The following is a 16726-nucleotide window of genomic DNA, read 5'->3' as shown; positions in this document are numbered from 1 at the left end:
CCCACCCCACCATTAGACTAAGACCAAAACATTCCATGGAAAAATGAAAATGCCAAAAATCTGTAAATAGCTAAAGGCACAACCATAGGTTCAGATTATTATATCTAGCAATTTTGAATGGTTTCTGAGTTATGCTCCGGAAACAAAATGATTACGGACTGATGGATGGACAGACAGATGAGGCGTCGACAATATCCCCCCGCATTACATGCCAGGGGGATAAAAAGTAGAAATGGCAACATTTTTCCAGGTGACACATAAATTTATTAAACATGTTAAAATATACATTATAGTTCCTTTGTACATAATTACAACATGGATCATGATTACCAGTGGAAATGGTATTTCTATATACACAACATGCAACTGCTCACAATTAAATCCTAGCAGCAAGCAGCGTCTCTCTGCCAAGGAAAACACTGAACATTAATGTTATGAATGTGTACTGAAACATGCTTGGATTGACATGGACTTCAACACTAGCTGTATCTTGTCCAAGTATTATTACGTTAGCCAGATGAATAAGAATCCGGGCCCCCATTTTACAAAGGCATCATGACATTTAGGCAATCATAACTCTATAATTAACGTTTACAGTCATAGCGCTATGATTGTGTTGTGGAAGGGGTTCTGGGGATATGGAAGCCGTTGTACAAAGCAAACTTACTGTTATGTTGGCCTTAAGTTAAGGTATGGGAGTTACATTCGCCTTAATGTCAGATCGCCCTGTACAATGGCACCCTGATTTAATGAATAAATCATACTGTTCCGTAGTTGATACACAAATGAGAACTACTTGAGCTGAGCTGTAGACAAGTTTGTCAGTCCCATTGTGTTAATACGCCATGTGTGAAAGGTCAGTGTTGCTTTGTGACTCTATACAAGATTTGAATGACCCTCTGTCATAACAGTTCACTTGTACTTCTTTTCTCAGCAAAATTTTCTAACCATTTCCCAAGATATATAGCAGGGAATAATGAAAGACCAAGTTGCTTCTAAACTGCTTTCAGTTTCAACATACTGCATATTTAAAGCAATATTCAGAGCAATAGTGGGTGAGTTTAGGTCTTTGCCACTTTTAGCAATATTACAGTAATATCATTGACACAAGAAATAATCTTCACGTATTGTACCCATATGGAGAATCAAACCTGGGTCTTCAGTGTGATGAGCAAACACTTTAACCACTGGACTACCTCACTGCCATCAGAGCAAGACATGATGTGTACTAAAGCCGTTCATCCACGGAAAGACAAAGAATAAATATTTATATATTATTATAAAACTCTGATTATCTGATCACCCAATGCACACAGCCCCAAAGAAACCATCAAGTAATGATGACATGTTCAATATATAGTCTCGGGGTTGTACCGATTCACAAGTACCTACGTTGTCATCAATACACAGGTACAGATGACAGAATTGTTAGTTTGTGAGATCATGATGTTCTATAAATAGATCAGAAAGTGATGGAGATACCAGAGTAATGGTGGCAGAAAAATAGTGCCACCTGTAAAAATGGCAGAAAAGCAAGACAAGGTGATAGCATTAATGGAAATGAGCTTTCAAACCATTTTGTCAAATGTTGGGTTTGAAATTTACCCAAATATGTGGAATTAGCGAGCATTTAAGTTTTACAGCAATAACTCAAAAGTCAGCACACACAGCGGTCTGTCATAATACAAGTGATATAGCCAGTCATATTGCAAACTCTAATACAATCCTTAGCTCTGTCACAGTTTGGAATACCGCTCAGAAATCAAATTCATTAAAAATATACGATCAGTTCTTTACATTTATCTGCAAACGATCTGCAGGAGACCTACAGTCGAATGGATGTGGGCACTTCCCATCTACTCACTTAGAGCATATCCCTGCAAAATCTCGTTCACCTTTTTCTGTGTGGGGATAAATATTTAGCAATCTCTTGTAGATCCTGTCCTATGAAAACTGTCTAAGAAAGTGTCGCCATGGTTACAGGAGCATATCACAACATTATAATGATTATGTAGGGCTACTAAAACATCACTAAGCCATTGCTAACAGCGTGTTCCACACTAACTCTCCAAGATGGCCTGTTATATTGTAAATTTGTGCCATACTTGCATTATCTATCAACACCATTATTTGTCGTAATGCAGGTGAAATAATTAATACATGTTTGACATGAGTTTGACCGCAATGACAAGATTGTTCTCCACAAATGATGGTTTGTATACAAAAGTAACCTCATAGAAAAGTGGGCTATGAATGCTGACCTTGATTAATGTCAACATGGAATCAATAATCCGAAGCAAACTCCTCCAAAACAGATGAAATTCTCAGCTGCCATAAGCAAACCTTGTCATGTACAATATCCACAATCACACCACCGCTCAGCCGCATCGCAGCACAGAGATCTCTGTTTTCAACATGCAACATTCAGTGAAGATTCTTATCCAACATACATGAAAGCAAAATTCCAGTGTGTAAGAAGTGAATGATGATCCTTGCCCTCGGCTTGAGAAAGATCAGATTTGGCACTGCCATTATAAATAAGTCTGATATACAGAATGGTGGCATAGTCATTTGGGATCTTCAATGACTCCTTTTGCAATGTCTGTCATTTTGGGGTATTTCACCTTCTTCTTGTCAAGTTCCTCTTGTGCCCATAGCAACAGTTTCAAGAGATTGGCCAGTCTTGGAGTGGAATCGGATTCAAGGATGGCAGCATTAAGTTCACTGGCAACCTGGTATAAAGTGAAATATTAGAAGAAATGTCATGGACACAGAATTGAAAAACGATCAAACTGAATAAATGTTCAAAGTTCCATAAATCACCACCATAATATTTTGCTTGTTTGCAGTTTAATGCTGCACAATTTTCTACCTATTTGATGGTGGTTTGTAAACATATGAATCTGAACCAGACAGTCAACCAATGATCAACATCATGAGCATCAACCTACCTAACATGCATCAACTTAGTGAGTCTGACCGCCCGATCCTGATAGTCGCCACTTATAACCAATTATAGACCAATTATAACCAGGATCTTCACAGATCACAACCACAGCAATTACACCAGTCAAACAATGCTAAAAATTCTACAATGGAAACGACCCGTGAAGGTCCAGGGTAGAATAGGCCTTCAGCAACCCATGCTTGCCATAAAAGGCGACTATACTTGTCGTAAGAGGCGACTAACGGGATCAGGTGGTCAGGCTCACTGACTTGGTTGACACATGTCATCGGTTCCCAATTGTGCAGATCGATGCTCATGATGTTGATCACTGGATTGTCTGGTCCAGACTCCATTCTTTACAGACTGCTGCCATATAGATAGAATATTGCTGAGTGTGGCATAAAACTAAACTCAGTCACTCACTAAAATGGAAACGTTCAAAAGTAATGTCGGTCTTTGGGCCTGAAGCCGACTGTAAACCACTCAAATCCACAGCTTTTGTTTCCAGCAGGTCCTTATGGCCAACAGATTTCTCATCCCCAATTACTATGACTATTATTTCAATATCAAAATATATGACCTACACATTCGACCAGGACCCAAAACTCTTTATGGATCTGGGTCCATGGGGCCTGTAGCTTTCAGGGTCAAGGGCAAACACTTGAAAGAAACATAATAGCTCATCTGGACTGGTTCAAGGGTACTCTGGGTCATATTCAGCAATATTCCAGTCATATCACAACGGTCAAAAATAAAAAAAAATATATGTAAAAGGATTGCTTAAATATTATTGGCCCACAGCAACAACCAAAGGGAATGTTCAACACTAGGGTCAGCAACATTCCATCCATGCATCAGTAAGGTGATAAATCACCAGTTACATCTTTCAGCTACCTGCTCCATTTCCCACTTTACATTCAAAGCCTGTATAGTGTAGCCAGTACACATCCCTGACCACTTAAAAGAATGCACTCATATGATGGTAGGTGACCAGATGGTGGACACACGAACACGTGCAGACACCTAGAGGCAGGTGTGATAATGTGCAGCATCACTGGACAAAACACTGCGAAAATGGGTCCCAGTTCACCTAGATGCATAGAGAATGAGGTTTTGTAAGCACTCATTGTGCCTACAGGCTGCATAAGTTGAATACTCCTCTGGGAGTTGAGTTGGTTAGAGGAATGCCAGAAAGAAAGACATCCGTTGATCGAGGGATCACTCAAGTCCTTGAGCATGTACTAGTTGTGTGGATATGTGCCCTATATAAATATCCTATCATCATCACAATTACATTCTTCTACCATAAACAATTATAGGCAAGGGTGTGGTGGCCTACAGCCTCTCAGTTGGTGACTATGGACAATTAAAAACCAAACAGGAAAAAAGTCCAGAAAAAGTCTCAAAATAACACAGCTACTTCTGCTGCTGTTTCTTACCTTCTGTCTCTGAGATGGATGTAGCAGTTCTCCAAAGGGTGAGTTCTCGGGGTCCTCAAAGGCCAACAATGCCAGAGTCCTCTCCAGCTCAGACAAGACCTCTGGGTTCTCCTCGACTCTCTCTGCCAGGTGGGTCTGAGCATACTCAAGGGCACCCTCTACATCCTTCTGTCTCACTAGCTCAATCAGCTTCTGTTGCTGTTGACAATGCGCAGATAAGTGTCAGTCTAATCACTTTTGAATCTACTATCATTGTCTTGGCTCCTAACAATATTTTCAGTAGACTTTAGCATTACTAGATGTCATGCAAACCAAATGATAGGCGACAGGCAGTGTCGGGGTTTTTTTAGGTATCACTCACAGAGTGAGTTTGGTTTTACACCACTTTTAGTAATATTCCAGCAATATCATGGAGGGGGACATCAGAAATGGGCTTCACCTATGGGGGGCATGGAAAACAGGTCCTCAGCCTTACGACACTCGCACAAGAAATCTGATTGGTTGCAAATGTCTTCTTCTGAGGAGTAGCGGAACATTTTGATACTAACAGCAACAAAGAGTGTACACCAGACTCCTTCGTGTGCTTGTTTGTTTGTGTTTAACGCTGCTCTTAGCAATATTCCAGCTATATCCTGGCAGTCTGCAGTCAGGACCAGACAATCCAGTGATCTACATCATGATCACCAATTGACGGAATTGGGATATGATATGTCAAAGAGTCTGATCACATGCAACGTGACAAGCATGTGTTGCTGATGACCAATCCTACCCCTGATTTTCACAAGTACATGAGATGTTCTTCCCCTTTAAAATATGCCAACAGGTTATATGAACAAGCATCCCAATCTGTTTATTACACTGTGTTAAAACTAATAATATATCTGGTGGTAAAATATATATGTAGCCTTTTCCAGTAAGCTAGCTCCACTACTATAGATGCCTGATCTCCATTGGCAAGACACAGAAACAAGTGAATGAGTGAGTTTACTTTTACATGGCACTCATGGTGATAGTGGTGTGTAAATAACCGAGTCGGGAACAGATTATCTTGTGATCCCCATTGACCAAACACCAACGAGTGAATGAGTGAGTTTACTTTTACATTGCACTCAGCAATATTCCAGCTCTATGGTGGTGTGTAAATAACAGAGTCGGGAACAGATTATCTTGTGATCCCCATTTGCCAAACACCAACGAGTGAATGAGTGAGTTTACTTTTACATTGCACTCAGCAATATCCCAGCTATATGGTGGTGTGTAAATAACCGAGTTGGGAACAGATTATCTTGTGATCCCCATTGGCCAAACACCAACGAGTGAATGAGTGAGTTTACTTTTACATTGCACTCAGCAATATTCCAGCTATATGGTGGTGTGTAAATAACCGAGTCAGGAGCAGATTATCTTGTGATCCCCATTGGCCAAACACCAACGAGTGAATGAGTGAGTTTACTTTTACATTGCACTCAGCAATATCCCAGCTATATGGTGGTGTGTAAATAACTGAGTCGGGAAAAGATTATCTTGTGATCCCCACTGGCCAAACACCAACGAGTGAATGAGTGAGTTTACTTTTACATTGCACTCAGCAATATTCCAGCTATATGGTGGTGTGTAAGTAACTGAGTGTGATCCTTATTGGCCTGACACCGAAATATTGGGTGATGGGGATACTCCTTGCTTGACTTTCTCTAGTAGTCACTAACCTGCAGCCTGAAGTAAAGGTATCTGTCATTATCTAACAACTCTGGGTACAGATTGTTGACAAGTGAGATTGCTTCATGGACATGTCCGTTCTGTATGGCTTCGCGGATCTTGATGCGATCATCTAACTCGTCCAGGTCGACGGACGGCTGGATGCCAGATTCTAGACGAAATTTCTCTGCAGCCTCCTTGAACCCCTCTGAAGAATAATTCACATTCATAATCTAAACAATCATGAGACATTTACAACAGGAACAATGTGTTTTGATGTCTCTAGAAATGTTTATCTCAATACATAAAGGGGAGGTAATTTCACTAATTACCATCTATTGTCTCCCTTTGATTGCTGTCATCTGTTATTACTTTCTTTCACTTCACTCATTGTAAACAGTGCAATAAATACACAAATAATACACCTTCAAATATACTACAGATTAAACCCTTCTTTTATTCCACATATGATAATGACTACGAATATCACAGTTACAAATGTGAAGAGGTAGGTCAGTTGGCTTTATATCACTCTTACCAATTCTGGCACATCTACCATGAATAATGCACAGTTTTTAACTCTGAATCACTGGCAAGATACAATATGATTTCAAAATTTCAATGAATTGTATTTTGATTTCAAAGGCTTCTGCCACGATATCACAATTTTATTTTTCACATGCTTGTATAAATGTGAATGGCTTATCTTGTCCAGTATATATCCAGGGATACAAATTTCTTTGTCAACAGATCACAAAAGAAAACTGTGCCGGCAAGATGAATCTCATATCTACAGACTTATTGAATGTTTTTTTCTGTGCAAATGTGCATTTATATCCAGCTTCATAAGCAGACATTATCACAAAGTATTTGCTGTTGAAAAACACTTTAACCACTGGATTTCACTAATGACACAATTTCAACAATGAGAGATCATTAAACTATAATGAACTTTTTAAAGGGACCCCTGATTAGTTAGTTATACTCATTTTGAGTGAGTGAGTTTAGTTTTACTCCACACTTATCAATCTTCCAGTTATATGGCGGTGGTATGTAAATAATCGAGTCTGGACCAGACAAACCAGTGATCAACAACATGAACATCCATCTACACAACTGGGAATCTTTCAAATTGGTGAGTGTTTTAACCATAGTTGTGAGATACCTAGACTGTCAAAAGTTCCGCTCCTTTGCAGTGCTAGAGCCATAAATGCAGCTAGTCTACATATCCTGATGTTTGGGATCTCCCAACTCACTAGGGCTCTTACACTGTCATATACACCCTGAAGAAATTAATCGAAGAAAGAAATTGTCAGCAACCTATTATACCAGACATTTGTATAGTATAGTGTCGATATCCAGTTCACCAGTTCAAATACTCAAGTGCGCTTTGTTTTTCCCTGATCATTGGATGTCCATCATAATGGCACCTCGACTTTTCAATCTCAACTCCCAGGGGAGCATACAACTCTTGCAGCCCACTAGGCGCACAGTTAAAGTGGCTTTCCCATCCTTACGAGGTACCTATTCACAGGTAGGTGGACTGGGACACACAGTCACAGTACTATTGCAACAGATGACACAGACTCCCCTCAGTTCGGAGGGTTTGTTAATCAAGTAATTCACTGTACCTGTAACGAGATAGTTCATGATTAGTTTGTTCATGTCTGCTCGAGTGATGTGGATATCCTGGAGCTTCTCCAACCACTCTTCCTTTGTTACTTCCTCTGAACCCTTATCGGTGCCAAGATTCATCTTAAGTCTTCTCACTGAAGTCAAGAAAACCGACCATATACTGAACAGCAAAAGAAACACAACTCTGGCTTTTTGTCAAGTTTTAAAATAAAAGGCAAAAACACACTTTAATGAGACTTTTTTTTTAAAAACTTGTGCTTCTTTTGCTGTTCAGTAAATATTAACCTGCCTGATTCAGGACAAGCAAAACTTGTCATTTTCTTTTAGAGGCATTTTAGAAGTAGTAGATATCATAGAACTTGATTTTCATTCATTTGTTGTCGTTTCTACAACTGAGTCTACACCAAACTTTGTTCAAAATTAAGCAAAAGTGAAAAAGTCCTTGTCATAATCCTCAGTCCGAAAGCGAAGCCTAATGAAATGCCTTTCTATCATTCAATAGCATATCAGAATTAAGCAAAACTATTATGTGTAGTTTATAAAAAAAATTTTTTTTTTTGTTATAAATATTGAATTTATTTTTCGTAAAAAAAAATAATTAAATATTAACATGCTTTACCCATAACATGTTGAATAAACCTTTCAGCCACACATCTGCTCTGTTTTGTCACATTACACATTGAATAGTTTCCTAGGGCAGCAATGATTCATTTTTTGACTGATTGATTTTTGATATTCGACCCCCGATTCCATCATATCTCTCTCTCTCTCTCACGTGCACCCACACACACAAAAAACCTCAATGAACAACACACTCAGCTGCATAGCTGTATATCATACAGATCATTTGTGTGTTGAGTAAAAGACAGCATTCTACAATAATCCACCTACATAATGGTGGCCTTAAAATAATCTGTTGTGATCAACAATCCACTCCATCAGAGTATAGTGAGTGAGTGAGTTTAGTTTTACGCCGCACTCAGCAATATTCCAGCTATATCGCAGCCGTGTGTAAATAACTGAGTCTGAACAAAAAAATCTAGTGAACATGAGCACTGACCTACACAAGGCGCACCACTCATTCCATTTGGTCATTTCTTCCAACCAGAAAGTTCTTGGGGAATTTGTCGAACAACAAACCCCATTAGCCTGGACATGATTTAACAATTTTACCTTCATGACAACATGTCACAGAACTGACAGAATAACTTGTAAATACAATACGTTCTGTATTATTTACTGGTGAGTGCACATTGTTCAGCACACATACACATAGCCAAATGCTTCTTAGTTTACAGAATTTCTTTAGTGAAGAGCTGATTCGTTTTTGTTGCCACAATAAGACACAAAACAAACAGATTAGTATTATGGGAAAACAAAATATGGAACCAGATTGATGTGGTTTAGAATTAGAGAACATATGTTAGAAATACTTTCAACTCATCGACATGCACTTAATAATGCATGAGGTGAAATAGTTTTATGAACAGCATCTTAGTTCTGTTCTAACCAGGTATGGTCAATGAGCACATCACAAAGAAGACAAAAATTATATATGCTACCATTATCACAAGATCATATGTTTTAGTTTTATGCTACTTTTAGCAATATTCCTGCAATATCATGGCCGACACCAAAAATCGGCCTCACAAATTGTACCCATGTGGAGAATCAAACCCAAGGTCTTTGGTGTGACAAGCTAACCCTTTAACCACTGGGCTACCCCACAGCAATCAAAGATTCATGGAGACAATCAGAGCTTTAGACATGCTGCAGCCACTATTGAAGTGGGTGTTCATACAGTATCAATGGGTTTCTCTTAAAGAAATATTCTTATGGTAAATATACTGAAAATTTGCATGATATGTTTCATTACAGATGTAGAGAAGAGATGTGGATACTGTTATATACATGAGGTCAGAAACATGCTGAACACATCTTGCTTTTCATCAAATTTGCACACAAATTCTAATTCAGTGCACTCTGCATACAAATATAAAAAAGTTAAAACAAAATACCCAACAGCTGATATCCAAGAGAATGCAAATATATTTAATACCTAAAGAAAAGTATCAATATCTGCAGTTCATGATGACAGGTGAGTTAATATTAAAAACGCTTCTTGTTCTAATCTTAACACAGGACATGCAGTGTGAGAAAATTATATGGGGACAGAAAGTTGAAAGTTGGTAAACATTTAAAACTTACAAGAGTTCATGTGCACTGTAAAGCAAGATGATATCAGATTAGCAATAAACATGATAAAAAATACAGGAACAATGATGGGCAGAACACGTTGATACCCTGCTCAATTGACGAGTGAGTTTTGTTTTAAAATGTCACAGTGGGGGATACCAGAAATGGGCTTCACTCACTGTACTGATAAGGGGAAACAAACCCAGGTCTTTGGTGTGATGAGCAAATACTCTAACCTCTAGGCTACCCCATTTAATCAATGAAATTCAATAGTGTGAACATGGTTAGTTTGCAGATTATGTCAAGATACAATTCCACAACAATTAAGCTTGTAAAAAACTTTCATGGAATATCACTGTTCTGTAATTTACAATTTTTTCATGCAGCTTTACACAACAATCTTGGTTCCATTTGTGTTATTTATCCACCTGTCTTAAAAAGTCAGAATTAATTGTCAACACTAGACTAACTATCTTTGCAATATAGGCTACCTAAACTACTTATACATTCAAACTATTCACATGGAGAAGTGTTTTATATCTATTATTCTTCATTCTGTAAGACATAAGCTTTCAGTTTCAGTACATAATAACGCTTCGAAACGAAGAAAGATAAACAATCGTAACTTCAAGATTTGTGAAAGTTGGTATTTATGCTTTGGTCGTCCGAAGTATTGTCAACAAAGCATTTGTAACACATAGCTTCACAGAGTTCCAAAGGATTCACATAAATATGATAAACAAATCCATATGATGACTTACAATGCACGAAAACTGAAGTACAGTGTCTGAGCATATCCTGAATTGAATAATCACTGACTTATCGCGTTTCAATCTCAGTCGCGCATTAGTATTTGTAAAGCCTATGTTTTCATATATCTTCCAATGAACAACGTATACGATAGATATTTACCCAGATTCTTACCAAGCCAATATATACCTCCACACGCGAACCAAAACAAAAGTCTCCCCAAACCGGAAGCGCCTAACACGCACCTGCAACTTCCGGTATATTAAAAATATATGAGAAATGTGTTACCGGCAGATGTAAATTATATTCTCTTTTAACTGACAGGTTAATATATATATAATCTAATGGTGGGTGTAACCACAAAACTCGTAATTAACGTTTCTTTATTATTTTCAGGTATACACTTCTTTCTGTCAATGAATATTATATACTATTTCCTTGACGCCTAATATCAAAAGTAGGCATCATATACGGGCTTCTGCCGAACCTCTAATTGAAGCTTCATTTCCGAAAGTACTTCCGATTTGTAAACGAATACACTGTTATGCAGCTGAATATCATAGGACCTTTTAAGATACAAATCTGAAACTACCACACAAACATTGAATGGCGTAGCTCAAGGTTTCTGGATAATACAAATATTCTCAACTCTTGACATATTTAAGTCTTTATAAGTCGTGTAAAACAAAAATCTGGTCAGTTCAAACTTTGAAAAAGTAGTGGAGATAGTTCTCAGACATTTTACGGCGTTTGCGAAATATCTTCCTTGGGTGCATTCCATATGCTTCAAACAGCTGATATAAATCAAAATAGATGCCGTACACATTCACATGCAGCACAGGTTAGTAGAAACCGTTGTCTCTGAGTAGGGCTCCACATCAGCACGTAATGCACATAATAATTGATTCTGGACCAGACAATCCAGTGATTAAATCCACGGACATCGATCCACACAACTGAGATACGGTGGCCTGTATGATCATCTGGCTACTCTGTACCGTTATTTGCCTTTCGAAATAAATATGGGATACTGAAGACCATTTCTGACGGATCTTAATTCGTGGAAATAGGTTTTCTTACACAACATTTATTACCACAATAATTAAAAATAACCAAACTAAACAAATTGCAACAAACAACATTCTAACATCACATTTCATTTGAAATGATTGTGTCTCACTGTCTTTGTCACAGGATCTATATTTGATCTTTGTCAAAAATAGATCACCGTCTGTTCGACATTATTGAACATTTGTAAATCATTAACTGTGGTGCATATAAACCATGGAGTCAATCACAAAGCTTCGAACCGAGATGATACTGGGCCCTCTCAAGTAGCCTTGTATTATTGACAAATAGTTTTGTTGAATAATAACAATTTACATGTAATAACATGGAAAGGTTTGTGCAGTATGACCACAATAAGGTAAACAAATGTAAATAGTGTTTTTCACACAACAACTCAAATCATACTATTTTCACGTTTGAACGATCGTCATTGTCTTCAAATATAGATTATTTCCCTGTTTGTCCGCGAAGGCGGGGTGTGCAAGAGTAAGAAAGGAGAGGTTATACTTTGCGAGTCGAATTTGATTTAGACACGGTTCCCCCTATACGCTGTTTCCTCAAGTGGAGACTGCAGATCGTTTGTTGATTCACAGTGTAAATTACTTTTAGTCACATCAATACACTGGGCTTGACAACATAAAGGCCGGTAACTCCTGTGGCTCAAGAAACGCATGTAGAATCTGAAGGACTGGTCTGCTGAAATATGTCTTGGTCTTGTGCTAGTTATTTCCACAACAACCGATTTTCTTTGGTTGAAAACTATATACCGTGTTTGGGATTTTAGTCGGATAAACATGTTGTACACACTATTGGCAAGTAGCATACATGCACATTTTTATCAGAAGATTAATTACAGAAATAGTTGACCTGTAAATAGTACATATCTCGGTACGCCAATATGGCGGTCTCGATGTGTTTTGGATTTCCGAACTATGTCAAATAGACATACTATCTATTCTTATATTGGAGTACCTGCCTCAATTAGGTGCCAACGATGGCTGAAAGGTAAGCAAGGATCTACGTTTTCTCTGATCACCTAAATGACCGATTAGCACCCAGCAAAGCCTTGCCGATTCGCCCCTAGTATTCTCGTTCATCCACTTGCCAACCCAGCCATCAACCACCCACTTACAAACCAGGGAACAACCACTGTGCACATTGTTGTGTTTTGTGGTGCGGTATGAAACTGCAGGTACTAAGGCCATGTCCATAGTCGTTCCTTATAGTGACGCAACTGGCCTAGACATTGGTGCTCCCATTCATAGACAAACGGTGAGAGGAAGTGGTGCCAATATCGCCCTATTCTTCGCGGTTGACAGATCGGGTCATGTCACATGTACATTCCATTTTTAACAGAAAAGTACATCTAAAATGAATTTATTCTGTGCAGATGAACAGACTATTCCTATCTTTTAACTTGTATGAAGAGTTGTAATTTAGTTTTATTATTGATATCCCACAATAATAACATGAACTATAACCTCGGAAGGAATTCAATGCCCTACCTGTGTTTTATTCTATTGTGTAGTACAAAAATTGGTTGGTTCACTTTAAACATACCTTTATTATATTCAGTATATTCCCCATGCATAATCAGTTCATCGCTCACACTAATTACTTTTGTCATTTAGCGATTCCTCATAGTAGATAACGAGATAAGCATCTAATTATCAGATTATGTGTGAAATTAGGGGCCAAATTAGCCCTCTAGTACAGTGGGAGCAATCATAGATTTTTTTTGTGGATTGCAGTTTCTGATAAGTGTGTGTATACCTCTAAACTGGGGTCAGTAGTAAGCAACTGATTTATCATATTGACTATTGAGTTAGCATATCTATTTTTGTGTGTCTTTCAACAATGACCATTAATCACTCTCTATCAGGAGACAAATTAAAATTGTTGATGAGTGATATCATGAAGAGGGATATATATTTTCAAATGAAATCCAGCAAAGTGTGTCATTCTTTGGGCTGACTTCTCAGTAAAACGATATATTTCAAAGCTTTTGATTTGGAAAAAAATGTTGACAAACAGGCATCCACACTTAGCCCATTAATTGATATATTAGCTTAAGAGAGAACTGATTATAGAAATGATTGCATCTTCAGGATTCTTGACATCTGATCTTGTGACTATTAATATTATGGGTAATAAGTGATGAAGAACTGCTGATAGTAATATTGAGATGCAATAAAGGATTAGCTCCCTTTACCCCTCGCGTAATATTTCTTTTGATTCAACCTCTTTAAGGAATATTTTTTAGAGCATGTAAGGCATGTGGTCTACACACCATCAATCAATGACATGGAGCAGTACATGGTGCAGTACATGGTGCAGTACATGGTGCTGGCATTCTTGCAACAATCAATAACCCATGCTTGAATGTCTTCATAGTAAATTACAAACTGCAGCAGTAAGCACTTTATCATCTCATTAATATTTAAAATTCAATATCAGCTTTCCAACATTAAATGTTTTAAGCTGCAACAAAATGTGAAAAATGTTAATTGTGTGATAATGTGATGACAGCTATATTGTTCATGTAATAGTACATGTCACTTTTCACCATATTTTACTTCAGTGTGTGATTGAAATGTGCACCAGTGAAATTAACCCCATCGGCAGCACACTGTTACAACTGAAGGTCTATATACATTGTATTTTTACCACAGGGAATGAATGACACTTACTGAAGCAGAGGAAATAATTGTGCAAATATTCTGAAATAGAGTAGAAAAACACGTCTTTCAAAATCATGACTGACTGGAATAATAATACAGGAGGATAAAATAGCAACAAGTTGAGGAAATACTCACTGAAGTATAAATAAGTGGTTAAATATGTGTACATATTGACACAGTGGTCAAATCCTAGCTTGACATGCAAATATAGGCTAAAAAAATGTAAAGGCAAGTTTTTTCATAGTTTAAATAGTTCCAGTGATTCTCATCTGTATTTATTTGGCTGAGGTATGTTGCAAACATGATATGACTTGGTACTGGTACCATGACTCAAAGCCATATTTAGCTGACATGTCTTGTCAATGTATCTGGGATGGACTGTGTGTAAACTAGCTGTGAGCCAGGAGAGTTTGGGATGGTGCTGGTGAGAGATGTGTCTATTGAAGGTGATGATGTGGTAACTCATAAGGGTGGTGATAATTAAAATAATCTTGTCAGCAGGGGATAGATATTGAAAACTTTAGTACAAGTATCTGTTTTGGATGTTTGTAGACTTATTTAAAGGTTTAGTCAGTTTCATGAATATCTGTATATAAATTTGTTTGTTGGTAGTTTAGTGCTGGATTCAGAAATATTCCTGCTATATGACAGCAATCTGTAAATAACTGAGTCTGGATCAGACAACCCAGTGATCAACATCATGAGCATCGATCTGTGAAATCAAGATGCCAGCCATGATCAAGATGACATGCCAACCAGGTCAGTGAGCCTGACCACCTGATCACATTAGTTGCCTCTTACGGCAAGTAGGGGTTGCTGAAGACCAGTTTTAACCGGATCCTCACTGGAATACTTTACAAATATTGTCAGTATTTTCTAGAAATATGCTAGATTTGTGGATATGTCAATTTTCAGTGTATTGGAGTTGGACAAAATAACCGATATAACATGCGTGAGAAACATTCTGAACCTAGTTGTATTTGTACCAGTGTTTTCTATCATCTTTTCCACTGTCTCATATCTTACAGTTAGTTATCTATTGCAGAACAGGAAATAAGAAAGGCATTTCTTGTATTCAAGAACTATGCCAAAATAAACACTGTCATGAAAAATGGTAGATTCCTGCAGATGGCACCTGAACACTCGACTCCAGCGACATCTTTAAGACTGTCAGCCTCTGAGGCAGGATGCCTGCCCTAGATTCCGTATTAATTGATCTCCTGGTTAGATCTCCTAAGAATGGAAGTGGTCTATCCGACCCACTTGGAATGGAAGCGGTCTATATCCCACTGATACACTGTCCGTTAATGCATGACTAATAGACATCACGGTTCTCAGTGGATGCCAAGGCTTGGAACTGTCAGTCACAAATACCTGGCAGGCCATCACCAGGCTTCCCATGTCATGAAATATCCTCACAAACACAATACCTTTTTCGGGTGAGTTGATTTCTAAAGTTGTTTGTATTTTGTCGTTGTTTAATTTTGGCTTTTGTCTTTGAGGATCTGTTGCATTTTTTACGAGAGGGTTGTTTTCATAATTTATTAACGGTAACCCTTTTCCGAGTAATGAGATTACTCCTGCTGGGAAATATGGATCGATTATGTTCAATGCATTGAGAGATTAAGAGTAGAAAGCTTTGTGGATTTCCCTTTGATTGAATGACATTACGATCAATTATTTTAGGGTTATGACAAGAACAACACTGAACAGTTGATTATGAATTCTATTGAAATGAAACAGTCTTAACTGATGAATCGATAGTTGAAATTATAGTGAGACATGTAAAAAGGTTGTTATGGTTAATTGATAACTGTTTGAATAATATCATATTCTTTCCATTTTAAAACAAAATGCAGTTATTTATCAAAACTATGTATGATAAGAAACGGTGTTATCAATTCAGAAGTAGAATTAAATAAGTATATTTGCTTGTCTACAAAACTGATTTGTTGCAGAGTTACCATTTATAGTCTGTTTGCAGTGAAAACGTGTTGATGAATTTCACTTGAAACAAAAAAGTAAACCAAATAATGTGAAATTAGGATTTCTAATCTTCATGATTTTTCCTTGCAAGTTCAAAATTTAAGTCACAGAATTTTATTCAGCTGAGGATAAAAGTTGTTTAACAAACCTCAAGAGTAGACCTTGTCTCAGACAGTGAGATTATTTTGAGATGTAAGAGTTTAACTTGAAACAAGAGGAATGTTCTCTCTGACATGTTCTTCCTGTTAATGTCCATCATATTTTCAAAATCAGTTGTAGGATCTGTTAGGTGCTGGAGTCATATTATGCATCACAGTATATCAAATCTT

At 37.6% G+C, this 16726-nt stretch overlaps 3 protein-coding genes across 6 annotated transcripts in view; 2 read left to right on the top strand and 1 right to left on the bottom strand.

Moving 5' to 3' along the window:
* The window catches only part of LOC137260980 (MOB kinase activator 3B-like), a 357679-nt gene that overhangs the window by 177644 nt on the left and 163309 nt on the right, over positions 1-16726 (top strand). The gene's annotated exons all lie outside the window — the stretch shown is intronic.
* LOC137261565 (glucose-induced degradation protein 8 homolog) lies at positions 242-10903 on the bottom strand. Of its 4 annotated transcripts, none has more exons than XM_067799337.1 (5): positions 10812-10903; positions 7713-7850; positions 6093-6289; positions 4387-4584; positions 242-2732 (listed from the first exon to the last, which is right to left on the bottom strand). In XM_067799337.1, the coding sequence occupies exons 2-5, from the start codon at positions 7834-7836 to the stop codon at positions 2568-2570; spliced, it is 684 nt and encodes a 227-aa protein (XP_067655438.1). In that variant the 5' UTR covers positions 7837-7850; positions 10812-10903; the 3' UTR covers positions 242-2567. The 4 variants fall into 4 exon arrangements, with proteins under 4 accessions (XP_067655438.1, XP_067655437.1, XP_067655439.1 ...); XM_067799336.1 differs by having other exon boundaries at positions 10837-10903; XM_067799338.1 differs by having other exon boundaries at positions 10825-10888.
* LOC137260970 (rho GTPase-activating protein 39-like) overlaps positions 12611-16726 on the top strand; it is a 186157-nt gene continuing 182041 nt past the window's right edge. The window contains exon 1 of the mRNA XM_067798561.1: positions 12611-12735. Coding sequence (XP_067654662.1) covers positions 12725-12735 — 11 coding nt within the window. The 5' untranslated portion in view covers positions 12611-12724. The remainder of the gene's footprint in view (positions 12736-16726) is intronic.

Source organism: Haliotis asinina, chromosome 14, assembly GCF_037392515.1.
Source record: "Haliotis asinina isolate JCU_RB_2024 chromosome 14, JCU_Hal_asi_v2, whole genome shotgun sequence".
In the NCBI taxonomy this organism is placed as follows: Eukaryota; Metazoa; Mollusca; class Gastropoda; order Lepetellida; family Haliotidae; genus Haliotis; species Haliotis asinina.
The sequence above is the reverse complement of the archived record's forward strand: the minus strand, read 5'-3'. Positions and strand labels throughout refer to the sequence as shown.

Bases quoted from the DNA above. Each gene is read 5' to 3' on its own strand.
- LOC137261565 (XM_067799335.1), bottom strand. From the start codon at position 8,798: ATGAGTGGTGCGCCTTGTGTAG. The intron at 6,290-7,712 runs GTACAGTGAATT...ATTATTCTTCAG, and splicing joins CATGAACTATCTCGTTACAG to AGGGGTTCAAGGAGGCTGCA. The intron at 2,733-4,386 runs GTAAGAAACAGC...ACTTTATACCAG, and splicing joins ATCCATCTCAGAGACAGAAG to GTTGCCAGTGAACTTAATGC.